This window comes from Aureobasidium namibiae (genome assembly GCF_000721765.1).
Source record: "Aureobasidium namibiae CBS 147.97 unplaced genomic scaffold scaffold_10, whole genome shotgun sequence".
Taxonomy (NCBI): domain Eukaryota; kingdom Fungi; phylum Ascomycota; class Dothideomycetes; order Dothideales; family Saccotheciaceae; genus Aureobasidium; species Aureobasidium namibiae.
Window position 1 is genome coordinate 912,583 of NW_013581199.1, and position 25,440 is coordinate 938,022.

General features: G+C 50.4%; 14 protein-coding genes across 14 annotated transcripts; 7 read left to right on the forward strand and 7 right to left on the reverse strand.

The window, feature by feature from the left end:
• Positions 1-15: 15 nt before the first annotated feature.
• On the forward strand, positions 16-821 carry M436DRAFT_82758 (60S ribosomal protein L26; the record flags this gene model as incomplete). The annotated part of the gene is made up of 3 exons (XM_013571435.1): positions 16-34; positions 92-204; positions 543-821. The coding sequence occupies 3 exons, from the start codon at positions 16-18 to the stop codon at positions 819-821; spliced, it is 411 nt and encodes a 136-aa protein (XP_013426889.1).
• A 2,217-nt stretch (positions 822-3,038) lies between these two features.
• Positions 3,039-3,776, forward strand: M436DRAFT_82759 (NAD(P)-binding protein; the record flags this gene model as incomplete). Its single annotated transcript, XM_013571436.1, has 1 exon — positions 3,039-3,776. The coding sequence occupies one exon, from the start codon at positions 3,039-3,041 to the stop codon at positions 3,774-3,776; it is 738 nt and encodes a 245-aa protein (XP_013426890.1).
• A 331-nt stretch (positions 3,777-4,107) lies between these two features.
• On the reverse strand, positions 4,108-5,097 carry M436DRAFT_26306 (uncharacterized protein; the record flags this gene model as incomplete). Its single annotated transcript, XM_013571044.1, has 1 exon — positions 4,108-5,097. A coding segment is annotated over one exon (990 nt), but the record flags the coding sequence as incomplete, so codon positions are not given.
• A 260-nt stretch (positions 5,098-5,357) lies between these two features.
• On the reverse strand, positions 5,358-6,299 carry M436DRAFT_47974 (uncharacterized protein; the record flags this gene model as incomplete). The annotated part of the gene is made up of 1 exon (XM_013571057.1): positions 5,358-6,299. One exon carries the CDS (start codon positions 6,297-6,299, stop codon positions 5,358-5,360), a length of 942 nt encoding a protein of 313 aa, XP_013426511.1.
• A 643-nt stretch (positions 6,300-6,942) lies between these two features.
• On the forward strand, positions 6,943-10,004 carry M436DRAFT_48909 (putative histidine kinase-like protein M3YPp; the record flags this gene model as incomplete). Its single annotated transcript, XM_013571212.1, has 3 exons — positions 6,943-7,148; positions 7,205-9,401; positions 9,618-10,004. The coding sequence occupies 3 exons, from the start codon at positions 6,943-6,945 to the stop codon at positions 10,002-10,004; spliced, it is 2,790 nt and encodes a 929-aa protein (XP_013426666.1).
• Positions 10,005-10,312: 308 nt separating this feature from the next.
• M436DRAFT_82762 (uncharacterized protein) lies at positions 10,313-11,010 on the forward strand (the record flags this gene model as incomplete). Its single annotated transcript, XM_013571437.1, has 2 exons — positions 10,313-10,688; positions 10,748-11,010. The coding sequence occupies 2 exons, from the start codon at positions 10,313-10,315 to the stop codon at positions 11,008-11,010; spliced, it is 639 nt and encodes a 212-aa protein (XP_013426891.1).
• A 262-nt stretch (positions 11,011-11,272) lies between these two features.
• On the reverse strand, positions 11,273-12,016 carry M436DRAFT_82763 (uncharacterized protein; the record flags this gene model as incomplete). Its single annotated transcript, XM_013571438.1, has 1 exon — positions 11,273-12,016. One exon carries the CDS (start codon positions 12,014-12,016, stop codon positions 11,273-11,275), a length of 744 nt encoding a protein of 247 aa, XP_013426892.1.
• Positions 12,017-12,264: 248 nt separating this feature from the next.
• Positions 12,265-12,779, reverse strand: M436DRAFT_12088 (uncharacterized protein; the record flags this gene model as incomplete). Its single annotated transcript, XM_013571023.1, has 2 exons — positions 12,265-12,412; positions 12,484-12,779. Coding segments are annotated over 2 exons (444 nt in total), but the record flags the coding sequence as incomplete, so codon positions are not given.
• Positions 12,780-13,680: 901 nt separating this feature from the next.
• M436DRAFT_64657 (uncharacterized protein) lies at positions 13,681-14,484 on the forward strand (the record flags this gene model as incomplete). Its single annotated transcript, XM_013571286.1, has 3 exons — positions 13,681-13,741; positions 13,791-14,182; positions 14,221-14,484. The coding sequence occupies 3 exons, from the start codon at positions 13,681-13,683 to the stop codon at positions 14,482-14,484; spliced, it is 717 nt and encodes a 238-aa protein (XP_013426740.1).
• A 195-nt stretch (positions 14,485-14,679) lies between these two features.
• Positions 14,680-15,573, reverse strand: M436DRAFT_48226 (Fic-domain-containing protein; the record flags this gene model as incomplete). Its single annotated transcript, XM_013571097.1, has 1 exon — positions 14,680-15,573. One exon carries the CDS (start codon positions 15,571-15,573, stop codon positions 14,680-14,682), a length of 894 nt encoding a protein of 297 aa, XP_013426551.1.
• A 429-nt stretch (positions 15,574-16,002) lies between these two features.
• Positions 16,003-16,886, forward strand: M436DRAFT_82767 (uncharacterized protein; the record flags this gene model as incomplete). Its single annotated transcript, XM_013571439.1, has 2 exons — positions 16,003-16,123; positions 16,177-16,886. The coding sequence occupies 2 exons, from the start codon at positions 16,003-16,005 to the stop codon at positions 16,884-16,886; spliced, it is 831 nt and encodes a 276-aa protein (XP_013426893.1).
• Positions 16,887-17,805: 919 nt separating this feature from the next.
• M436DRAFT_82768 (uncharacterized protein) lies at positions 17,806-18,565 on the reverse strand (the record flags this gene model as incomplete). The annotated part of the gene is made up of 3 exons (XM_013571440.1): positions 17,806-18,031; positions 18,090-18,296; positions 18,369-18,565. 3 exons carry the CDS (start codon positions 18,563-18,565, stop codon positions 17,806-17,808), a joined length of 630 nt encoding a protein of 209 aa, XP_013426894.1.
• Positions 18,566-20,673: 2,108 nt separating this feature from the next.
• M436DRAFT_48068 (uncharacterized protein) lies at positions 20,674-21,666 on the reverse strand (the record flags this gene model as incomplete). The annotated part of the gene is made up of 3 exons (XM_013571073.1): positions 20,674-20,745; positions 20,863-21,571; positions 21,632-21,666. The coding sequence occupies 3 exons, from the start codon at positions 21,664-21,666 to the stop codon at positions 20,674-20,676; spliced, it is 816 nt and encodes a 271-aa protein (XP_013426527.1).
• Positions 21,667-23,513: 1,847 nt separating this feature from the next.
• M436DRAFT_48042 (uncharacterized protein) lies at positions 23,514-25,210 on the forward strand (the record flags this gene model as incomplete). The annotated part of the gene is made up of 3 exons (XM_013571067.1): positions 23,514-23,667; positions 23,730-24,512; positions 24,564-25,210. 3 exons carry the CDS (start codon positions 23,514-23,516, stop codon positions 25,208-25,210), a joined length of 1,584 nt encoding a protein of 527 aa, XP_013426521.1.
• Positions 25,211-25,440: the final 230 nt, after the last annotated feature.

Here is a 25,440-nt window from a genome sequence, read left to right on the forward strand (position 1 = left end):
CCAAATACCGACAAGATGACCAAGATCAACACCTGTATGCGCTGCGACCAATGCTGCGATGCTGCCCCATACTGACCCTCGTCCGCCCCAGCTCTGTCTTCTTCCAGAAGAAAGTCGCGCAAGGCGCACTTCTCTGCCCCCTCCAGCGTCCGCCGCACCATCATGAGCGCCCCTCTTTCCAAGGAGCTCCGTGAGAAGTACAACGTATGCACGCCCTGAACCAATCCGACCACGACGCATTTCCACACAAGAAAGAGACGGAGGCATTGAGAGAAACATGGCACCAAACATCAGACTCGACCACCGACAATCCTTGTCGCACGCGAACACCGTCTACCACACCGAGCCTCGCTCGCCAACCACACTGCCACTATGCAGCACCAACTCCAGCGACACGATCGACCTCGATGACCCACACACGACCACTCTGATAGCCCATGTTTCTCTCAAAAGATCTATGCACCACACCCCCCCTACAAACAAACCAAACAATGCTCGTCGATCGGCTGTCTTTGTATGATGCTAATAAAAGTGTCGTTCAGGTCCGCTCGATCCCCATCCGCAAGGACGATGAGGTCACCATTGTCCGTGGCTCCAACAAGGGCCGCGAGGGCAAGGTCACATCTGTCTACCGTCTCAAGTGGGTCATCCACGTCGACCGCGTCGCCCGCGAGAAGTCCAACGGCCAGTCCGTTCCCCTCGGCATCGCCCCCTCCAAGGTCGTCATCACCTCCCTCAAGCTCGACAAGGACCGTGAGGAGATCCTTGCCCGCATTGCCAAGGGCCGTGAGCTCAACAAGGAGAAGACCCAGAAGGCTTAAATACTTTGACCTAAACGTCTGTCGTATGAAACCTTGAAAAAAGTCTTGTCATCCAAATTTTACTCTCCATCTTCGCTCGAAAATACCCCCAACGAGAGCACGACCGAAACCGACCTCCTGCTTCCTTCCTCACTTTTCTTCTAGCGCGTTTCGGGGTTTTCTTTCCTCATTGGCAAATGGGGATCACATCAATCACATGGGTTCTGAAGGAGGTCTTCGATCACAAAATCCGTCGGCAATGAATCAAAAACGTTAAAAGACGATGTAATGTTTTTCATTGTCGAAACATGAGCATTTCTCTTTGCACTTCCAGTGACTGACCGTTCTCCATTTTCTTCTTTCCTCCCTCCATCCTGCTTCTCTCACTCTTTCTCCTCCCTCCTCAACACCACCGCTAGAATATCTACTCACAAGCCTAATAAACCATGGCCTGGATAAGAGTTATACGACTAGCGAAGATTGAATGCCCGGGGCTGAAAACCCCTCTCGCCTGCAGACCGTCTGCTCTAGACTTTAGTAGGGTAACCGGTTTGATGGTGAGATACATCTTGTTCAAGCAGCCTATCGCATTGAACTGTATTGTACATGCCTTGCTGATGTCTAACGATGTCTACAATCTTTCGTATTATTGCTGTTGTAGTTCTTGTCGTCTAGCAGTGAAGGTACAGGATGTGATTGATATATTTGCTTCTTAGAGTTGAGGAATATAATGTTCTTATTACTGCAATATTGACTTCCCTTCTCCAACTTCTTTTGATCTGCTGTTTCTTTCTTGCTGGCCCTTGTCGCACTCCAGAACGAGATTAGAGTATTGTCAAAAGCTTCTCGGACTTTCAAACAACGACTGACATTGTGAGTATTGCAATAGCTTCTCCCTATGCCTTGGGTTTATGGCGTTGGTAGAGATCTAGCACTAGAGTGTATTCCTGATCAAAAGTGAAGAGAAGACGCTTCTCGGCGTAGATTTTGACTATCCACAACCACCACCACCACCACGCTTTCTGCTCTGTAACTTGTGGGTCAATATTTCGATTAAGACAACCATAGAGCGCGTGTATTACGTACATGTAGACTCTTGTATCTTTAGCTCTTACCACCCTAAGTAGTGGTGTTGAATTAAAATGTATATTGATTTCTGCGTGTGCATCGCAAAGTTGACTAACAACATAAAGACACGACTATTGATTCTAGCAGTCCCAAACCTCGCGGCAAAGAAGATTGAGCACATATATCTATGCCACTACATGTTATGATATCACAGACCTCAGGGTTGTGGTTGTTTTGATGGCTCGGACATAGTGACAGGGTTGTACTAGAAGCATCGAAAAATGGAAAGTGACCCTGTCCTCCAAGCACCATGTCACAAGTCAATTAACTAAATTAACACCGTAATAATTTCTTGGATGGTATAGACTCTTATTGTAATTGGACGATGAAATCGAATATTGGATGCTTCATCTCAATTCACATTCGAGCTCAATTGTCCATCCTAGCAAAGTCACTAAAGTTGGCAGTCACCACCTAAGTTCGAAGCTTTCCACAGAATGCTTCCTTCCCAAGTTGACTTTTTCACAACCTTCAGCAAAACAGAGTACGAATGGTTTGACGCAGCAAAAGATATGTTCTACTGGTGAGAGAGATGGTAGAAGCAAAATGATCACGGCAGGGATCGAACCTGCAATCTCTTGATTCGTAGTCAAGCGCCTTGCCATTGGGCCACGCAACCGATTATGCTATGCTAGCTGCTGTTCAACAAAATAACTCACCACGCTGTGGTAATCTGAGGAAGCCGACATCGAATCACTATACCCGACAGATGAGCTCCCACTCTCGCTTGTTCAGAAGCCTGCCCAAGTATAGTCCTGACTACATCAGCAAAGCCTAGATTACCTAAACCAGAGCATAACAGGAGTAGAAGAGGTATAACTCGAATGATGCCTCGACTCTTCTTCGGCTTTAGGGAATGGTGACCCCGACCTCTACCCCTCCAAATCACGTCAGCGAAACACAAGCTCGGAGCTTCCAGTTGCTTTCAAATCAACCTTGATGTGTTGAGTCAACATCAAACATATATACCGATCCTCCTCTTGACAGCTTCGAAGCTAGCTACACATTCATCGACTCCGATCAAGCTCTCGAAAGCCACTCTCGCCGCGACTCTGCCTTCAAAAGCCCCACTCTCTCGACTAGACGGCCATACGATCCAGCAAACCCACAATGTCCAAAGCCTTCGCAATCATCGCAGGCGTAGGCCCCGGCACCGGCGCCTCCGTCGCCCGCAAATTCGCCCTCACCTACCCGGTAGCCCTCCTCGCCCGCAACCCAGACAACTACACCACCCTGGTCGACGAAATCAACAAGTCAGGCGGCCACGCAATCGGCATATCCACAGACGTCTCCTCCGCCTCCAGCATCTCTTCCGCCATCGTCCAGATCAAGGAAAAATACGGCGATAAATGCGCAGCAGCCATCTTCAATGCCAGTGGGCCTTTTGCTAGAAAACCACTGTTGGAGTTGACGGAGAAGGAGTTTACCGGTGGGTACGAGGTTAGCTGTAAAGGGGCTTTCTTGTTTTCGCAGCAAGTGTTGCCGTTGCTTCTCGCACATACCTCCGACGCTGCTGCAAAGTATCCAGCAACACTCATCTTCACCGGCGCGACCGCGAGTGTCAAATCCAATGCGTTGATGTCAGCCTTCAGCACTGGCAAATACGCAATGCGCGCGTTGAGTCAGAGCATCGCGAGGGAATTTGCACCGCAAGGAGTGCATGTAGCTCACGCGATCATCGATGGTGTGATTGATATCCCGAGAACCAAGGCGTGGCTAAAGGATATGCCGCCAGAGGCGAAGATTGAGGCTGATGCTATTGCAGAGGCGTATTGGAACTTGCATACGCAGAGCAAGAGGTGTTTTACTAATGAGATTGATATCAGACCCATGTTGGAAAAGTGGTAGTGTGGTCGAATAATGCTATGGAGCCGTGACAAACAAGGAAATGGGGTATCATTCAAAATACAAAAACGCCGTGTTCTCCAAAAACAAGAAAAAGTCCCCCGTTCAAGTATATTGTTCAGAAGAGGAAAGTGGGTAATTCGTGCAAGTCATGGTCCTTGGTCTCAATCTTGACCTTCTTCTCTTCCCTTTCACGCTTCAACCTTGCCTCTCTGCGACGTGCAACTGCAGACGTAGCGGACTGTGAAGGTTGTGGGATAGAAGGGAAGGAAGGGAAGCCAAAGTCTGGCTCCATCTTGATGGCTGCTGGCTCCGACTTGATTGGTGCCGTTTGAGGTTCGCGTGCTGTACGTTTTGGTGGAGGGCGTGATATTTCACGGTCGATGCTTGCGCATTTCTTGTGTGAGGGTCTGTCCGAGAGGTCCGAGGAGTATGTCGTCGACGATGATGTGCGGTGAGACGACTGCTTGATGGTGTTTGTCTTTGCGGTACGTGGTTTGGCAAATTGCTTGAAGACGTTATTCGGACGGGATGGTGTAGGAGAGGGCTCTGAGCGTCCAGGACGAGATGAAAATCGGAGAGGTCCAGGAGCATCCAGATCGTCGTCGTCAGTTGTCTCTTGCTCGGCCTTGACCTCTTTCTTCACACGCGGACTCTTCGCCCGTTCCAGCGGTCTGCCTCGTAGATCCAGTGGTCTTGCACGGTCAAAGCCAGCAGCAGCCCTCGTACTGCTCCTGCCCACAACCTTGGCTGGTTGCAACCTCTCTCTTTTCCTCGGACTTGCCATCAAGCCTGCCAACTGCGTGCCCATCCACGGGTCAACTTCCTCTTCTTCCTCTGCCTTCATGATCGCCTTGATGCCCTGTCTCTGCAACTCTCCCTGCTTCTTTCTCTGTCCCTCTTTACTCAACTGCCCCACCACAGGTCTGGCAATCGCATCTGCACCGCCCAAAGCATTTTCTCGTTGTTTGGCCAACTCTTTCTGACGACGATATTCAGCGTGTGCGAGGTGTGCGGTGAAGAGTTGAGCAGTGGCTGTGAACTCATCAGTCACCATTCTCCAGCCGTCATCTGCCTCCCAGCCCGGCCGCATGAACTCTTGCTTTGGAGGCGCAGGCGGTGGGGATGTCGAAGGTGAGTGTAATGCTGCGGCATCTCGACGGGAGTTGGTGCTCTTGGGCGTGCGGATGAATTCATCGAGGCCGGAGGGAGGAGATGACGGCGGCGAGGAGTCGACTTTGCGGCGTTTCGCAGTCGTGGTTGTGTTACGGGACTTGCGTTCAGGTGGAGCTGGGTTTGCGAGCCATGGTATCGTTCGTGGCATCTGGAGTTGTGATTTCTGGTCAAGGTGTAGAGGAGAAGTGAGGGAGACGCGTTGAGTGGAAATGGTTTCGCGTGGAGGGGTTGAAGAATGACATGCGCCAAGTGAGAGCGAAGGTGTTGGTGTTTCTTTGTTGCAACAACTCATTCGACTTATTTCCACCGATACACTACATACGTATTTGCTGCAGACAAAGTGTTTCACGGAATATTCATGATTCTTGTGTGCTCAAGAACCTTCCATCTCATATTTGATGTACTCGATCAACCTAGTTTTGGTCCTGGGACATCAGATACGAAATGCTTCATCAATGTCTGATTATTCTTTCGTTGTAGCCTTGCTTGCATGTCTCTTTCTTGCCTTCTTGCTTTTTGTAGTTGGCTTTGTTGCGTTGCCAATATGGCACGCTGTTCGGAAGCAGGAAGATGTGCAAGAGCAAGACGGTCACTGGTTCGAAGCTTGCCTAGCTGTTTGTCGAGATTGAGTGCTCGAAGGTCTTGCTTTGTGAGTGCTTGTTTGTGGACAGACTGATTGAATGTCGAGGACGTGGTGGCAGAGAGACTGCCAGCCTGCGATGTGCTGGGATTTGCAGCATCCAGAGATGAAGCATTCATTCGCGACCATGACATCGCACCTGAACCAGAAGGTCTTTGACCCTGCTGCGTGGTCCGTACGGAACGAGACATGACTACTCTGCCCGACGGCAAAGTAATGTTCTCACCATCGACCCGTATTCCTGCTGCATCTTCTTCGAAGTTCCAGAATTCTCGATACTCGGACTCCAAGTCGGAAATGTCAAACGCGCAATGCTTCTTCCCAAGCATGTGTTGCTGTATTGCTTGAGTATTGCGTCGTTGTGTGCCACAACTTAGGCACTCGTTGTAGACTGAGATGACGAGGTGTAGATACGAAAGTAGAGTGGTTGGGTCGACGGTAAGCTGGTGGGGTGAAGGTATTGTCATGCCATGGACTTTGGACATGTGGTCGAGGTTTGCGTCGATATTACCGGATTTGCTGAGGCAGAAGAGACAACGTGTTGGTTCATAACCCGGGCTGCTGTTTACAGTGTCATCGCAGTCACTTGTAGAGCTGAGATCAGATTCGCTATCTGTTGTCTTCGGGATAGCCTTGGATGAGATTGGTGGCTGAGATGAAGCTTTAGTGGTGACACCACTGGGTCCGGATGCGCTGCTTGCGACGGCCATTTCGATAAGAGAAGACTAGAGTTCGAGAGAACAACGAAGCGCGATGGTATACACCAACCTTTCGAGCATGACCTGCCATGATATATACAGCACATGTACCACAATCACAGAAGGAGAATGATTGGCCTGGTGGTGTTGCAGCCAATCATCCGTCGCGTACATTTTGATTGACTCATGCCTCAGGATGCGCGAGACAAGTCAACAAGTGTTCAGCCAATACCAGAGAGCTCTGTATGCCCTGTTCCGATGGTCATCTCAGGTTTATACGACGGCCATGACAGCAAAGTGTTGTGATAGGTTGTTGTTGCAGTGAGTCAGAAAGTTAGCCAATGGACATGCACTCCGGTGAGAGTCAATCCCCGGGCCGAGGCTGGCTAAACTTTAACGCGTGCCTACTTCTTCGCCCATTCGGTGCATAATTCGCATAATTCGCATAATTCGAGCATCGACTCCTAAAATTACTGGCCGTTTGGTTTGGGAATCGCGTCTCGAAGCCTGGGTCGTTTTAGTGCAGCCACTGGTAGCCACGAATCGACGATGCCTTCGGAAAGATCTCGATGTCGTGAAAACAACAATAATCCGCGAGACCTCCATCGGGCGCGAGAATCGCATCCAGACTCTCTTCCCCTTCACCAACGATGACATGGATACTATCGACACGCCGCTAGGCCCTGCATCTCCAGACGGCGTTGACTGGACGCTAGACATTCCGGATACTGATCACGTTATTTTTTTCCGATCAGTACCATGGCATTACTCGCTCCTGGGTCCGCTACAATCCTGGGGATTCGCGTTACGCCTCTATACATATCAAGTCTTCGCTGACAAGCGTCCGAGTTGTGTCTATTGGTATGTGATTATGCTCATTATTGGTAAATCATTCCTCCGTCTAACGTGATTACAAGGGGCCCGGAGAAGGTTGCCATTTATAATGAAGGCTTTGCCGAGGCTTCAGGAAAGGCTCACCCTTTCTTGATGGGGCATACCTTCGCTCAGACTTATCCTGAGATTTGTGCTGATATCATGCCTGTCTTTGAAACGGCTGAAAAGACAAAAACAGATTTCCCCGTCAAAGAGATTCCTTTGATGATCAAGAGAAACAACTTTCTCGAGGAAACACACTTCAATGGATGTTTCATTCCTCTCAGAGATGACGATGGTCGAGTGAATGGCTGGTATAATTCTCTGACTGAAATCACGAGGCAAAAGATCACCGACCGTAGGCGAAACATGCTGAATATGGTCGCTGTCATTCCGGAAGGCTGCACCTCGAGGACAATTGGCTCCCACTTCATCGACTGCTTCCGCACAAACACACTGGACATACCGTTTGCGCTGGTGTGGGAGATAGATAGCGCTTCTCACACTGCGCAGCCATCTCGAGGGCTGAAGCTCACGGCAAGTCTCGGTATACCGGAAGGCCACAGGCTCGGCCAAAAATATGGATGTCTTGACGCCGGGAACGGTGTGTATCAGCTCTTGAAGAAGGCAGGAACTACGCCCACCACCTTTCCCTGTGGATCGGACTTCGAAGGTGTTGAGTGGACAGGATTCGAAGAGCCCTCGCAGCATGTCTGTGTCGTCCCCCTGTCAACCGCTGGACGATTGTATGGATACCTGTTGGTCGGCGTAAATTCACGAAGACCAATCGATGACGATCACGAACAGTTCATGCGAGATATTGCATCCCAATTGTCCTCAATGATGGCGTTTTTGGTCTCCAAGGAAGAATCGGAAAAGAAACAGTCTCAATTGGAAAACCGGCTGGCTGCAAGCGAACACCACATCAGATATATGGCTGATCACTTGGATATTGGTCTCGAACACTTAGGCCTCAACGGGAACGTCCTATGGGCGAACGAGCACTACTTCAGACTTATTGATCAAGAACCGACAGACGACTTCAGCAAGCTGCATTTACCGTTCAAAACTCAAGTCATCGAAGAGGACCAGCCAAAATGGTTAGCAGCCTGGAACGCAATACTGGAAGGCGTAGCAACCCATACGACTGAGTTTCGTATGAAGAAAATGTTCAGCCCACCGATTGGTCCGCCAGTATCTGCGACTGTGATCGTCTCAGCTGTGCCGTATGTAGAAGACGGTGAGATAAAGTCAATCATGGCTTGCATGACGGATGTCTCGCGTCTAAAATGGGCCGAGGGATGGCAGGCACGAGCAGCTCAAGAAGCACAAGAGGCGAAGCGACAGCAGAGCGAGTTCACCGATGCAATCTCACATGAAGTCCGCAACCCTTTATCCGCTATGCTGCAACTAGCCAACGGCATCTCCGCATCGCTGGACGACCACAAGTTGGCAACGACGAGCGCCGAAGAATACTTGCACGTGATTCAGGAGAACGTCGAGGCAGCCAAGACGATCATTTTCTGTGCACAGCACCAACGCAACATTCTCGACGATGTTTTGGTTCTCTCTAAGATGGACTTCATGCTTCTGTCTCTATCGCCAAGTCCTGTGCAGCCACCCAGTCTTGTGGACAACGCTGTGAAAATGCTTCAAGCCAACATCTCAGCTGCAGACCTAGAGATGAACATCAAAGCGCATGAGTCGATCGTCAACCTTGGAGTCGATTGGGTTATGTGCGATCCCCTAAGAGTCACACAGATCTTGATCAACCTCCTATCGAATGCGATAAAGTTTACAAGATTAGAGAGTCACCGCTGTGTGACCTTGACGTACGGGGCCTCCATTGAGGAACCAAGAGAAGTTTTCAAAGAAGGACTGGTCTGGGCTGCAACTAAGAAAGAACATGCAGATGTCACCACGGAAGAGATATGGGGTGATGGAAAGCAGATGTATCTAAGCTTCTGCGTCACTGATACGGGACCGGGAATGACACAGGAAGAACGTGCTCGCCTTTTCAACAGGTTCCAACAGGCTAGCCCAAAGACATCGATAAAATATGGAGGAACAGGTTTGGGACTTTACATAAGTCACACGCTTACAGAGAAGCAGAACGGAGGCATGGGCGTTTCGTCACAACCAGGCAATGGTTCGACCTTCGCATTCTACGTCAAAGTTCGCCAATTGGCTGCTCCTCCTACACCATCCTCAGAGCACACTCTTCAAGCAACGCAAGAGCTGGTACTCCGACAACTCGAGAATACGCAGGCCTTGAAAGTCATCGAAGATACAGCTGCTGTGAAAAAGCCCGAACCTTTGCAGCGGCAGAGAGTTGTGCCGAGTCCAAAAGTTCCCCAAGAACCTACTCCACTGCCCGAGATTGCGTACCACGTCCTCTTGGTTGAGGTAAGATATTGTATGCTCTTATCCAAAGTCGCCATATTAACATTGTTCTAGGACAATCTGATCAATCAGGCAATTCTCAAGAAACAGCTTACCAAAGCCGGCTGCATCGTTTATGTAGCCAACCATGGCTTGGAGGCGCTGGAGACTTTACGTCGGGCAGATTTATGGGAAGAATCAGCTGGTGCCGGCCACAAGCTAGATGTTGTACTGATGGATCTGGAAATGCCAGTCATGGATGGCCTTTCCGCAAGCAGAGAGATCAGATCTCTAGAGAAAGCCGGCAAGTTGACAAAGCATATTGAGATTATCGCCATCACTGCAAATGTCCGGAAAGGTCAGGTCGATCGCGCCATGGAAGCTGGTATCGATGCGATCATGGCAAAGCCGTTCTTGGTTCCCGATCTGCTCGAGACGATCAAGGCTCGATTGGGTAGATGAGCGCTCGCTTCAACGTGCATCTACCTGAAGTCTGGCGTTCCGAATGATTGGTACACAGCATCGGACGTGACACCCAACACTCTTGGCAAGCATCCCTGTGTGCAGGACCATCAAGAGCATGCGGCGAAAGTATTCGCGCTTCTCGCTCTCGTCGTCCTCCCTTGGTCGCAATCACCCTTTCACAGACTGCCATAGAAAATTCACCGCGAGTCGCCCGACCACTGTTTGTAGATGGAACCGCAGTTCAAAGAGGATTGATTGCATTTGGAATCGATGGTTTTGTCATTCCCGCATCATCCACGACCGTTATGAAAATACCCAAGTTGGACGCGACCGTTCTTCCCGATGGATCTCTCGAGCCAACCGAAGAGAATGCATGGTACGTCGATAGTCTAGAAGTCGAAAAGGAAGTCTACCGACGACTACATGGCGTCAAAGGCTTTGCAAACTGCCTGAACATCTCGAAGAATGGACTGGAGCTCGAACACTACCGAAAAGGCGATTTGGAAGACTTCATCAGGAACAATTCTCCTCCGACGTGGACCCAAAAATTGGCTTGGATCTTGCAACTTGTCGACTTTGTGGCTGCGTGTCATGAGAGGAAGGTGCTATGGTTCGATATAGCACCGCGCAACATCATGCTTGCAGACCACATGACAACCAGAGCCATCGACTTTGCAAACAGTACAGTGGTACCACACTGGACGCAGATATCGAAGCCAAAACTTCTGATGGCTACTCAGCGAAAGTGGAGGTATTGCATGCCACCGATGTGATCTATTCCATCTCTCGCTGGAGCAAGTTCCAGACCGACTGTGTGGCGGAAGAGGAGTGGCCGGCGATGGATACTTTTCCAGCGACACATGATCCTGAACTTGGTCAGATTATCAGCAAGGCTTGGGGACACGAGTACAGTAATGTACTGAGATTGCGTGACGCGATACGCAGTTTGAAAGATGGAGGAAATAAGAATGACAGCACTGAAGGTGCCAAGACTACAGAGTGATAGGCACTCGCTACATATCCTCCTCATGTACAACAGTTGTGGCTATAGAATTGTACGAGTCATTGATGTACGGGCAGCGTTCGCTGAGAGAGCCGTGATATCGACCGCTCTCCATGGACTTGTCTGTCTTATGTGTGTTTGTAAGAGTAGCGTGCTTCTATAGATTTGTGTTCCACTGCAGATTCTTTGCAAATGACCAACAAACATTCCGTCTCTCGAATCTCAACATTCTTCTTCAGATCTATTCTCATCCCCCTCATTCTCAAATCCCCATGACATGATAGAACAATCCACACCCCAACCCCAACCATTTGTCCCTCAACCAAAGCATATGCTTGTGTATCATCACCGCATGTTCCTTGGTATCTACACCCACAAACAATGCTACCTTTTCGTCTTTGTCGTATGAAAGCGTCAACCATGCTTTGTGACGCCAAAACTGTGCGTATACTTCTTCGGATTGCATTGTCTGGAAGCGGTGATAGAGGTGCATGTCCTGGGAAAGGAGGGGTATGTGGTGAGGTTGTGGGATCGCTCGTGGTCTGGCGCTGGAGAGACGTGCAGTTGGTGAAGAAGGAAGTGCGTCGTCTTCGCAGTCGTGGGTTTGTGGTTTGGCTTTTGTTGGTTTGTCGGGGACTCTTGAACTCTTGCCGATTGGTGGACTGGTTGGAGTGGATGGAGTAGAGTCTTTCTTTGCGTTGCAGTAGTAGCGGTTCTGAAACTCTGCTTCTAGGATGTCGAGGTCTGTGTCTGGAGGACTGTTACTTGGGTCCTCTGGGTCGGGTAGTCGGTGTAAGAAGTCCTTGATGCGGGTGCTTTGGTATGTAGCGGCCTCGTTCTTGTCGCTAGATGATAGCTTGGTCAAGGCTTCAGCTGTGAGAGTTGCTGGATTCGATTTTTCTTTCTGCGAGCGCGATGCATTTGATCTGGGTGGTCGGATGGGTTCGGTATAGTGAGCTGTTGGATTGCTGAAGAAGCTGTCTCGCGGCGACTGAGTGCTCGACATATTGTGTTGGTCAATCATCTCGCTGGCGGTTATCGGTGATTAAGGTCTGGTATGCATGTTCAAAGGATGCAGCTCTTTTGATACCAAACTATGTTCTCGATGTTGAGTCATTGCGATGACTAGCATATACAGCTGTCATGGGCTTGGAGTATGAGTCTTAGATAGCAAAGGGGATATGTGACAGAAGATGCGGAATTTGAGGTCTTTATCAACAACTACTCATCCATCAGCTCCCCACCACGAAGAGTCTTGTACGACTTGACACCGTCAGGGCTCTTGAACCAAGCATGCTTGTGCTCAGAGAAACCTTCCTGCTCAGGCGTGGGAATTACCGGCATCATGCCCATCGAGATGGTGACTATACCGGGCGTCGCATCGAGTTTTGACAAGATTGGGCTGGAAGGAATCAGTCAACACATGCTCTCCAAACTTGCTTGATTCCGTAGACGGCTTTCCGAACGACTTACTTTCCATCCACATCGCAAAACCAGCGATGGTTCGGATCTCCGCTGTTGGTAGATTTATCTTCATAGAGCTTCAAGGTGCCATCTCTATCTCTGATGTCAACTTTTTCTTCTTCGATGGTGAGGTTTGTAGCTGCTATGGAGCCAGTTGCTTTTCGGCAATTTACGCAGTGACAGAGGTGGCCACGTCGGGTTTGGAAGAGGTTGTCGTTGATTGTGACTGTGATGCTACCGCATAGGCAGCTGCCTGTTATGGAGTCCTTGAATGAGGACAGATCATGTTGTTTGGGGTCGCCTGTGAGATGAGACATTTTTTTGGGCAATTTTAAAGTTGTGATAGGTATTGAGAAAGTTGGAAGTCTTGGTGTAGTATCATCGTTAATTGACTATTGCTGCATTTGCCGCGATCCTGCATAGAGCATTAGTAAGCTTCGCGTCAGGTAGCTGTCAATCGATGCAGCTGCACTTCCGATGCGTGACATTGTCTCTGCCAGTTTCTGACTTCATCGTCAGTGGCAGTCCTCTGGCCTTGCAGGCTGAAATTGTTGATACCAAGTGCATAATACGCGCCGGATGCGGTGTTGTTCGAGATGAGCTCGATGGTTTGACTGATGATGGTCAATCAACTTTTTGGCGGCTTGGCGCGCTGTAGGACCACCTTCCAGCCTCCTTCTTTTCCTCATCCATCTCACACGATTTCAGACGCGGCAAGATCATTTCCCTGTATAATGAGCCGTTTGTCCTGATCCAAGACATCCGACAACCACTTGATTTGTCAGGATTGATATCAGTCATTGACAGCATCAATGTCAGAACAATCAAGACACGAGGACATGCCTAAACAGATGTGTCACATCAACATCGATGCTTCGAATGAGCGCCTGGAACATTGCGGATAGAACAACGCTGTCTCGGGATCCACAGACACTCTCTCACGATAACTCTCTTTGTCCGCAGATGTCAAAAAGTGGATTGCTTGACACAAAAGCTGCAACCCCATCCTGCTTGTCATTATGCCAATCGCTTCCTGCTTGAGTGAGAGTGAAATAGACTGGCTCCAACACATTGACTCAGACCCCGACTGAGGTGTTAAAAGCTTCCACACAGAGACTCTAAATTTGCCATCTAATCCATGCTCTTGTCTGCTTTCCTTAATCCCGCTTCCTAATTCTCAGTTACTCATCGACCAACAACCTCGATATGGATACTGGTACTTCTCCTAACACTACTTCGACCAAGATGGTCAGCATAGTCACACAAGGTTCGCAGAGATTCTGTCCTTCCACATTCTCTATGCTGACGCATACCAGACTCAGCTTTCCTGAAACTTCCCCTTGAACTCCGCCACCAAATCTACAATTACTTCATCCGCGTCCGACTCAAGAAAGGTGTCACATCCAATGCTCTCAAACCCTTGACAAACATGACTGGCGTGAGTCAGCAGATACGTCGCGAAGTTTACGACATAGTTGCTGCTGTCAAGACATTGCACGTCAGTGCTGGTGTATTCAGCGATCTCACGCTCAAGCTTTTATCGACTGCTATCAACATCAGATCGATGAATCATCACGCGAGTGCCAGCTTCGAGTTGTTACCGCTGGAGGTCAAAAGTGCCTTCCAAGCAGCCCGGAATAGAACGATTCAGAAGTTAAAGGACGAGATTGAGAACAAGAAAGTGCCAGCTCAATTCAAGTTCTGGAAAGTATGCGTCTCAGTTCTCAGCACTCGCCGAATGGTCAGAAAAAAGAAGTCTGTGTGTGCAGACCTGGCATTGTTGAGGACGATTCATCCGACTTCAAGAAAGCTTTCATCGACGCGATGCTGAAGTTCACCAAGGGGGAGGGCTTCAACGGGGTCACTATTCAGGATGTATCTCGCTTCTTGGAGCAGGTTACTATGCCTGATCCAAAGGGCTTCTGGAAGGCCGAAGAGATGTTCGAAGAACTCAAAGAGGCCAGGGATTATGGGCAGGACGAGGACACGGGTGGTGTCTCGACTGAGTGAAACTTGAGCTTTCGCGTTCGCCTCGGCTGAGAGGTACAGTACATCACTCGCTGGGGATGAATGATGAGAAGGAACTGAATGGGACACTCGATTGGTTCAGAGATAGGATTGCTTTCCGATTGGGTCTACAACAATGTTTCTCGCTATAAAAATGCACAGTGTCTTCACGACCAGAGACTGGCCCACGGAGATAGACTATGTGAGAGCGGTCTTCGTATTCTTCAAACTTCTATTTGCTACCATCAGAACCAGATATGGCAACTCAGACCAAGGCGCAGGTTGATACTCATTCTCCTCCGTATCTTCAGGATCCCAGTTCTGCTGGGCTTCTGACGCACGACATGCGACTGAGAGATAAATCTCACGGTCAAACTCTGTCTCTCCTAGAGGTACGACAACGCCTGCGTACGCAAGTAGGATTGCGTTGAGGATGAGGCGACAAGTGCGGCCGTTACCGTCTACGAAAGGATGTATGTTGACAAACTTGTGACAGTATTTGGCGGCGAGCATGTATGGGTCCAGATGACCAGCCAGATCTGCAGCATTGATGTCGCGATTGTATTCGGCAATCATGGCGCGCATCTCAGCAGGGACGTTCTCAGGGGCTGCGAATGGAGTAAGACCTGCGCCGACATGTACGGTACGGTATATACCGCCATACTCGGTGTATTTGTCACCGCCAGCACTATCGACCTTGTAGGTAAGGATCTTGTGAGTCTCCAGGATGATAGATTCGGTGAGAGGCTTTTCATGGATAACTATCCCGTCGATGATGAAGGAGAGAGCACGGGCATGCTGAAAAACTTCGCGGACACCAACTTTGGTGATCTCCTCGGTGATGGGTTCCCCCTGGAAGACCTTGCTGCAGTACTTCGAGGTAACATCAAAGTTTGACCCAGCAGATTCGATGAGATTGGAGCCGTGCACGACACGGGTGAGGTCCTTGACCAAGTGTTTGTCGAGGGCGATGTTTCGAGCAGGGGCAGGGGCTTTGAGGAGATTGCTGATGTCGTTCATAAGGATTTGGTTCTCAAGGAAAAGATCTTCGGGATCATGGTTGAAATTAAGCCAGTTGTAAGGGCCTTTCATACGTATGTTGAATGGCATGCTCTCCTCGGGCGAGACTTCCGTTCGGAAGTTATTGTGCATTTTGATAGCTAAATTGACAGACGGGAAAGACTCGGGATGGAGAGGAGAGAGAAGTCATGTTGAGTGAAGGAAAAGCTTCCAAGCTATTGTGAAGGTAGTGCTTATGCTCGCCGCTGCCTAGTTGTGAGTCAGTGTTTCGTGTAGTGGACGGTGGAATTAACTCACTCAACCCAGCTCGGCTTGACATTCAACACGCGGTTCCCACTTCCTTCTTTCCTTTCTCGCGTTTGGCAGCACCAACAAAACTCTTTCCGCATTCTGCGTCTGACGTTCCCACCTTCTCTTCTCTTGTCACTCCTCAACTTTCCCATTGCAGTTCGCTCTCGCCTCCGGAGACCACGCACTCATCAACCCGCACTATTCACAAACATGGATCTTCAACCCGAGAGCCTTTCGCCAGACACCGCTGCCATCGCAGATGCGAACCTCGATACCAATGGCACTTTAACTGAGGTCACTCCCACCAGCATACCTGCAGCATATCAGCAAAGTTGGTGCATTCAACTTCTCCGGGCTTTGTTTTCGGTACTGATAGCTACTCAGATTCTTCCTTCCTCCGGTTGCCTCTCGAACTTCGTTTCATGATCTACGACCACGCTCTGGACTATGAGCCCGGCTTACCACTAGGATATCTGCCAATCGACTATCCCGAGACACTCGAAGCTGTGGCCCAACTCTCTGGTATATCACGTCAGATACGGGACGAAGTGCATGCCTGGGTTGCAGACCAAATATGCATTATCCATCTTAGTACGGCTCAAGGCCGTCGTCTCCTACCCCTCTCTGCTTCCTCCAAGTATTTCACAGCATTCATGGAAGGACCCGTCGAATGGGAAGATTTCTACTTGAGAGCACCGCGCGACATTAAGTTTTGGAAGTCTTCCATGTTCTTCTTCGCGTGGTCCTCGGGACTAGTCTCCTTCGAAATCGACTTCAGAAGGAGAGAAGTGTTTGTGGAGGGAAGGAAAGTCGACATGAGCCGCTACGGGCCATATCGATCTTCGTTCTATGGACCATCTCAATCTTCCATCAATGCTGAGGACCTGTCCCATAAAGCTTTGCAAACTTCAGTAAACTCCCTGACCAAGTCCATGCAGACAGTGGTAGATCAAGCAGGATTTGATGGATTCACATTGGAAGACATGCATTCGCTATTGCGCGATCTGAAGCTCTCGGTTCCTGAGCCCTCTGGAGATGTTCATCTTGAGTACGATGATCCGGACGCAAAGTCTATTGAAACAGGCGGAGATTGAGAAGTGCATGAGATGATGTTGATGGGCAAAAGTTGAGGAAGAACACATGGCTTGAATGACACAAACAGCTTCGTCACGAAGACAACAGGGGGAGCGAAGAGAAATGAGGCATCAGAGACGTACATCATATTCGCTTCGCATAAGATAGCTAAGCATCGATGAATACCACATGGCTACCCACAGTCACCTTCAGATTCCCTTCCCACACCCCTTCCGAAAGCATCGAAGCCGTCGTCAGCTTGTTACCCGAACCTCACGAACTGATCTGGCCATGCCGACAGTGGATCTAGACACAGATGGTCTCACTTGATATTGGTTCGGCTTCTGCATCGAGTAACTATGCTGCATAAAGACGTTAGTGTAGATCTCCGTATGCGGTACAAGGTTATGTGATCGACAGGAACGGCCGTTGGCTTGCCACCTATATGCTTTGGCCGCGTATTCCCTTCCCAGTACTGCGACCGAGATGAGACTGAGCAAACCCATGCAGAGCGTACACCCATACCAGCGTTTTTACGTGCAAGTCACAGGAGCAAGTAAAGGGAGATAGCAAATCAGGCAGTATAAGATATATTGGTATTTGCCATCTGATTCTCGTAAAGAACTCAGACCATCCTATCTAATTACATAAAGTACCGCCCACTCAAAGGCAGAACATCTCGAAACCAGTTTGAGATATTCCATCCTTCAGCCACCATGTCCACTGCAAGCAGTGAACCATTACCACCTCTGAAAATCCTCCACCGAAAATAAAGATATCTCTGCAGAAACAGAGACAAGAAAAGAAAAAAAGTTGTGTTGTTCCCATCCAAAAGGGCATCCCAAGGCATCAATCCCCAGTAAACTTTGTTGTCGATTTTTTGTCTTTGAACAAAAAGAAACGCAAGCAAGAAAAAGAAAAAGAAGAAAGAGTAGCCACTCAAACCGAAGGAGTGGCCTCGGCGGGAACCTCGACAGTAACGGTTCTGCGGACCTTTCTGCGCTTCTTGCAGGCGGGAGCAGTGGAGCTAGCAGCTGCCTTTGTGCTCGAAGTGGTGACCTTCTGGGCAGTGGTGGCAGTGGGGCCTTGGCCTGTCAACAAGCACTTGCAGCTCTTTGAGAGTTGAGCGGCAGAGACGCCGGGGATGGCGGAGGTTGAGCGAGAACTGTTAAACTCATTAGTATTTGGGAGCGGGTGATGGGGCAGCAAAGGCCAAAACTTACACTAGGTTCCACCACGTGCAGTAAGATTTGAAGTTCTTGGGGGCTTCCGCTTTGATCAGGTTGGTGTCTGAGGCGACACAGGCGGTGTTGACTGTGTTGGGGGTTGAGGTAGGGTTGGCGCGCTTGTTCCACTGGTTGACAAGGCAGGTGCAAGCTCCGGCCAACTTGGCAGTGGTCAATGTAGGCAGAGGAGATGCATCGTTGGGTCTGTTTTTTCGCGGGTTCGAATTAGTGATTTGTGCTTGGGAGTGAGGCGAGTGAGAGGGAGGATAAACATACCTGAGAAGGAAGGCTTGACAGAAGACGTTGTAGTGGTTGATGCGGTCTTTGATGGCTTGCATGTCTGACTGCCAGCATGTAGCCCGGGTCTCGAGGTCGACGTAGGTTTCTGCGGCATCGTGGGCGGCGACGTCAATGACGGAGCCGTAGACCGAAGAGGCGGCCAAGGCGATGAAGGTGAGTGCTGAGAACTTCATCTTGTGTATTGTGGTTGTGTTGTTGACTTTCTCTTGATGTCCTGATCAAGTTTCCTTATTCTCTTATCCTTCCTGAAGGTTGTTGGGTTTCTTTGTGTTATTGGTTATATGAGAACTCGGATGTTTTTGGATGTGGATGAGAAAGAAAAAACGTAGTATGAGGGAGTTGGAAGTGTTTGTTATATAGCAAATCTCTCTCAATACGGCCAAGGGAATAAGGGTGGCTTGGGTCGTTGTACCCGTTGCGACCGTTCGGCGCATGTTGGCCCTGCAGTCGCGTCCCTCAGCCATCTAGGTTCGATTTCTTATATCGAACGTGTGTTGATACGAGAGAGGGTGGAGGAAAGTGATATACTTGACCATTCTTGCTAGCGAATTGGTGACAGACGATATTTACCTTCCCACATGCCTCTGCCAGCGGTATACATACTTGCCTTTTGATCGAAGCCAGTAAAAACTCTGTATATCAAGATTAGAGAACATGGGTTACGACCGGCGGTTATACAAAAAAGCCGTTGTCTGCCAACGGGTCCATCTTATAAGTATTGCCAAGACCCAGCGAAACCACGCAGTGCCAGCCCGCAAACCGTTAGAATGCAGGCACCGAGACAACAGTATGCAGAAGAAAGAGGCGAGAATATCATCACAGACGTTGTCTTTTCGCAGTGGCGGGTACAACATTTTGAATCATGATGCCGATTCTGCCAGGTCGAGAAAGATATTGTCTGATTGCGATAGGCGTGCAGGGCAGATAACCGTTCGACACGGCAGTCCGCGAGAAGGGGGGAATATCCAATCTCCTTTGTCCAAACTCAAAAGGCCAAGACAGAGTGTTGTTTTTGCTTGGAAGTTGGCGACAGATGCAAATCTTGCTGTAGCAACCAACATGGTGATGGTGAGGGGTCAATCGATTCTTTGAGGACGAGCGACTCTATGACTGCTTGTGTGCGGGAGTGGAGCTGCAAATTATCGAATCCCTGTACTGTGGGTCTGGTGACATCGCAACAACGTATTGCCCTTGTCGTGTGCAGATCACTGGAATGACAGTGGTATTGACATATTCAACGACGGAGATGAGGTGCGAGGGGATGTGATGTCGCAAGTCCCACGAGGGACGAAGGGGGGGCTGGGAAACGGGTCTGATAGGCTGGTGGATGGCTTCAGATGACAACCATCGCCATCATCCGTTCTCAATGCTTGTCCCGCGTTGCTAACAGCGATGGCATCAAGCTTGACAGGGTCGTCCTCTCTACAGCATTTTCCGAGACTATCAACGAGATATCTTCACTGCACGAAGAGATTTCTGTCCATCTACCTCGACATAGCATTCTTTCATACACTCTGCAAGATGCGAGAGAATCTCCAGTCTCCATACAAGATATTGCGGTTAGTACATCCAATCTCGTGTTTAGGACGAAGACTTAGGAGTATTCGAGGCAGTTTACCGTGGGACGATACCAAGACCCAGCAATTCAAATACAACACAACACTTGATTGAGACAGAAAGCAGTTTGGAATGCTCTCCTTGTTTTAAGGTATCGTTGATATGAAACACATTGCAGAAATATGCGTGTTCTATCTTCGTTCAAAAGTTGGTTGAGCACAAACTGGATGAAGCCACACTTGAGGCTCGACTATCTAGCCACCACCAGGTCAATGCGCTTCGCCGAACGACATGCCCTGATCACTCGAGGGTTCAGACCATAACTCAATCAAGACAGGAGAATGTTGGAACGTATAAGCGTGATGAAACCAACTCATATCATGAGACGGCATTGTATGTTACAGCCATGATAATTGCTCGAACATATGGGCGTCTACTTTTGATCGAATGGCGCTTACTGATAGGCAGAAGAACCAAAGGCATAACATCAACAGGCAAGACCTCAGAGGTGAAACAGAACAGAGAAAAGTTACACTGACAACGGAACGGAATAGATGTAAGGATAGGAAACTAGGATTATTTTTTCGGAGAGCTATGTATATTACAGTACTGCTGTGAACTCCCAGCGCTGGAAACAACATCATAATCGTGAAAGAGGTCGTGAAAAGACGATCATCTCAAAGTCAAAGAGGCATGCATCAATGAGAACAAGTAGGCGTAACGCTTACTTCATGAAGCCAGCCTTGCCGTCACCATCGGCATCAACCTTGGGGTTGAGCTTCTGCATAAGCGAGGGCTTACCAGTCTTGGGGTCAATCTCAGACTCGCGGCCGTAACCGGTACCGGTGGTGCCGGTGGTGGAGTGGGAGTGAGAGCCAGAGTGGGACTTGAGGTCAGCCTCGCCCTCACGGACACGCTCACCAAGGGTCTCGCGGCCGGTGGTGTTGGTGTGGGAGCCAGTGAGACCGGTGCCGGTGTGAGAGTGGGAGCCGGTGATACCAGAGCCAGTCAGGCCAGTGGAGGAGGTAGAGGTGTGGGAACCACCGACAGTGCGGGGCTCACCCTCAAAGCCGTCGTAGCGCTCCTCGCGGCCAGTCAGGACACCACCCTGCTTCTTAAAGTCGGCCATGGAGACGGCAGGAAGAGCAGAGGCGCTGTGATGCTGGGCAGCGTTGTGGTGGACCTCGTGGATGGGGACGGTGGTGTGGACAACGTGGGGCTCGATGGTCTCCTTGTTGACGACGGGCTGGATGGTCTCGTGGACGTGGTGGTGGATGTGTTCACCGCCGATGGTGGGGGCAATGGACTTGGAGTGGACAGCCTCAACCTCGATGCGCTGGTCTCTGAACTGAGCGGCCTCAGCGGCGAGGCGCTCCTTGACCTGGGCGTCGTTGCCGTGCTCGAACGAGCGGTGCTCGACGGCGGCAAGGTTGTGGTGGTGCTGCTCGGGGAGAACCTCACGGTCCTTGATGGGCTGGATCGAGGTGTGGTAGTGGTCCTGGTGAACCTCCTTGTCGATGGCAGTCTGGATCTGTTCGTGCTGCTGGAGCTGGTGGCTCTCGTGGGTGACAGCGGGAGCGACCTTCTCGTGGACAGTGGTGTCGTGGTGTCCAGACTTGGACCTGCAGAAGAGAGACATGAGCAAACAGTGCAGTGAGGTCATGGAAGTGGTAAGCGCTTACATGAATTCCTTAACGGCGGCCTTGGCTGAGTCCATTGTGATAGATGTGATGTGGGTGAATGGGAAAGTTGTTGTAAAGTGAAAATGGGATGGGGTAGTTTGGATGGAAGGTGTGTTGATGAGAAGAAGAAAGAGGGGAGAGACGTCGGCAGAGAGTCTTTTTGTAAGGTTGAGAGGGAAGGAGCTCTCGGCTGTCTTGACATCATCCGTCTCGCTTTGCAAGGCAGTAACCGTAAGTGACGATTAGCCTGCCCTGCCTGCTGCATTCTTGCAACGGTGGCTAAAACGACAGTGAGCCACAGCATGTGATCATGCTGGCGTAGACCTTGTACGTAGTTGGCAGAGCAGCCACACTGGCGAGTGGGTTCTGATTACGAAAGCCGTTAGTGACTTCATAGCTGTCGTGTCTTGACTCTGGGACCCGTTCTTGAAGCTTGCACCGACCTCTCTCTGCCAATAGCCTTTTAGCTAGAACACTGCTAAATAGACCTACCAACCTGTCCAAGACCCGGACCAGCCGAACCGCCAGAGTCGATTTGGTTTACCTTGTGGCGGTGCTCCAGCCCTTGACCCCACTACGTGCCGCGGATGGCTAGAGAAGTCGATGCCCATGGACAGACAGCATAGGGCTGCATAACATGACGATGAAGCACCGTCGTTGAGCTACGCTGTGGCTAGTACATGTGGTACATGAGTACATTCTACCCTGGAGGGGCCTGGAGGGGGTTGGCAGAGCCTCAATATGTCGGTCCGTCGGATGCTCGAGGAAAGCAACATGCCATGCTGTGGTTTGGAGAAGCATGTTGATCCCGTACGTCTACATTTTTTGCTCACGGGCCCGCAAACAAAACAGCTGTCCCTGCTCCAGCCTTGGGCGTCTGGATTTTGATCGACGCGCCCTGTTATGCAATGATCGGCTACCTAAGTCGATAGTTAATTTAGATGTCTTCCGTCTAGAACATGACCCGTTCGCATTGGACCAGTTCCTTGATTGCGTCTGCTCGCTTTGGCAAGCACAACAAGCCCGTGTTGACCGATTCAGCAGTTGCTCGCTACAAGCCACCGTCCATTGGCTGCATCTGCCACCAAATCCTCCCTGAGCCAGACGCAAAGCAGGGATCGAGATTGCGTATCGCCATCGAAGCTTTGACGGCCCGTGAATTAAGAACCGCCGGAAAATGCACCAGGCGCGCAAATCAGCGATCATTGTAGCAAGATATGGCGGGATGGATCAAAGCTCGGGGCTCGCGTTTTGCGAGTGCCCCGCAATTGTCGACGTTTCGCTGATGTCATGAAGCATCATCGAGACAGCTTCCAAAAATTTCCAGACCTAGCTCCTGGAAAGTTCAACAGCTATCCTGCATGGATACGGGGTCACCGAACGTTACCAGCACGCGTATCCCCGGGCGATGGTAGCACGACGACATGGCAGGTGTGAGATGCAAGAAGAAAAGGCGTTCGCACGACAGGAAGCAGGGTAGTAGCAAACGTGTGTGGATGAAGCTTGCCAGGGCTCGTTGGAGAACGATCTCCCCAGATGGAGCGCTAGTTGTATCACAAAAACGTAGTTACATGGACCGCGAGAGAACGCAGCAGACACGCATGGTAGACGGTAGCCGACGCGCGCCATGGGTACTGACTGGCGGCGATGTATGGAGACGAAGTACGGGCTAGCGTGTGGCGTGAGTTTCTCTATTGTCAACAAAGTCATAAAATGACGTTGGGCGAAACACAACTCGAACGGCAGTGACATCGCATCCGCCAGCATCCTACGACGCAGCAACCCCCCTACGAGCGCTCAGCATATTGATCCCATCTTCCCTTGACCCTCTAGTTGGTCAGTTGCTCCCCCGCACGCATCGCGATAATCGTCTGTCAAAACAATGCCGATTCGCGAAAAGATCAAGAGCTTGTTGCACAGGCACGATGATGAGACGACTCCTCCCAGTAGTCCTGGTCGTCAGTCTCGCTATGAGGTTGCTCCGCAAGGAGTGAGCCCTCAGAGTCAGCGGAGTGAGAGGCCAATTTCAGGCGCAGGTAGGCAGTCTCTGCAGATTGTGATGGAAATCGGTCATAGACGGCTGACTTTTGGGTGACAGATCAGCCTTCGCAAGCTTCGCCTGCAAGATCCCGATCCAAGCTGCGCAGGTCGCTTGACCGCAGGTCTGCCCCTGGTGCAGGCGACTCAATTGGTAGACAGAGTCTCGACGGCAGCAAGCGCAAGAGTCTTGATCAGCGTGCAATTAATGCTGGCGAGGCTCCAAGCGTGCCTGCAGTTCCCAGCACTTACAAGGACGAGGCAATCGCCCGTCCCCGAGTCTCGCAGGATGCCGAAACACTGGCAGCCAAGGAGAAAGCTCGCAGAAGTTCAAACGTGATCAACTTCAATAACACCAACAGCACCGCTGCTTCCCAACCACTCTCAGCCAAATCTGATAGGTATTCAGAAGACGTTGCTGATTGGAACATTATGAACTCGGAAAAGCCAAATCCCAATCATGCACCAGCACCGCTGAACGTCAACAAGCAGTTGGTCGACAGATCACGACAGTCTTCGACCTCGTCATACTCCACCGCGCCTACGCCTGGAGTTGGCCAAGCTGCAGTTTCGCGCAAGGCCGTCGGTTCTGACACTGTGCGCGATGTTGATGGCAGAAGGGGAAGCGTCGCGAGCACCAAGCACAAGTCGAGACTTAGCATGGACAAGCCTCTGCCAGCTCCACCAAAGCAGATCGCACTGAGTGAGGATCCGGCTTTCGGGCAATTCCTCCCCAAAGACCACAACTACATTGTCAAGGATGCTGCCGCGACGCCTATGCTTGAAGGCATTGTGGACCTCAGAAACACCGTCGACACAGATGTGACCGAAACATGGGCCCCAGGTACGTCTAAGAACTGATTGTCGAAGGGTGACGCTTACTGACTTTGATTAGCTGTTGTCCACGAAACCGTCATGCCGGAGATTCATCACATTCGCGAAGAAGTCGTCACTCGCGAAATCCACAACCACGACGTCTACCACCGCATCTTGCCCATCATTGACATCGAAGTCCTCCCTGCAAGACACTTTGTACCCACCGGAAATGGCGAAGAACTGATGGAGATCTCCGCTGATGAGATTCCTGGTAGAACTGGCTACAACCAGCAGTGGTTCATTGGCGAGATGATGTCCAAGCTCCCCAAGGACTCGAACTTCTTCAGAGAGCCGCTCCGCTTCACAGCCAGAGAGTTCCCCGGAACCGAGGGCGATTACAAGGAATACGTGCGTAACGGCATCCCGACCACCGAGACGACGTGGGTCCACCCACCGGTTCTTGACGACATGATGTACCTCGCTGGCCAGACAGAGCCGTTCCACTTTGGATGCTCGAACCCCGCGGACAACGGCCTCCACATTCGCGCGCCCAACGGGCCAGTGGCTGGGTCATCCCGTTACCACAAGGTGCAGCTGGAGCGCAGAGTGCAGGCGATCGAGCAGGCAGCAGGATCGATGAGAAACGAGTCGGTTGGCGACTATCTCAAGGCAGTCCCTTCTGGCGAGGCAACAGGCCATGAGGCGCTGACACCCCATGCAAGATAGGGTTGAGGAGAGACAAGACAGAGTGTACGATATGAGCTACGAGGCATTCATTTTTGATCATTGTGATAGCGAAGAGCGAGGCGTTTTTAGGCGCACGAAAAGAATTGATACGTAATGTGTATACAAGCAAAGGAGACTGCAAACCCGCTGGCGATTGTGAGTGTGTTCTTGTACTGTTTTCCACCAGCGCAGTCGAGTATTTTGTGCAGTCTTTCTCGCTGCGGCATTTG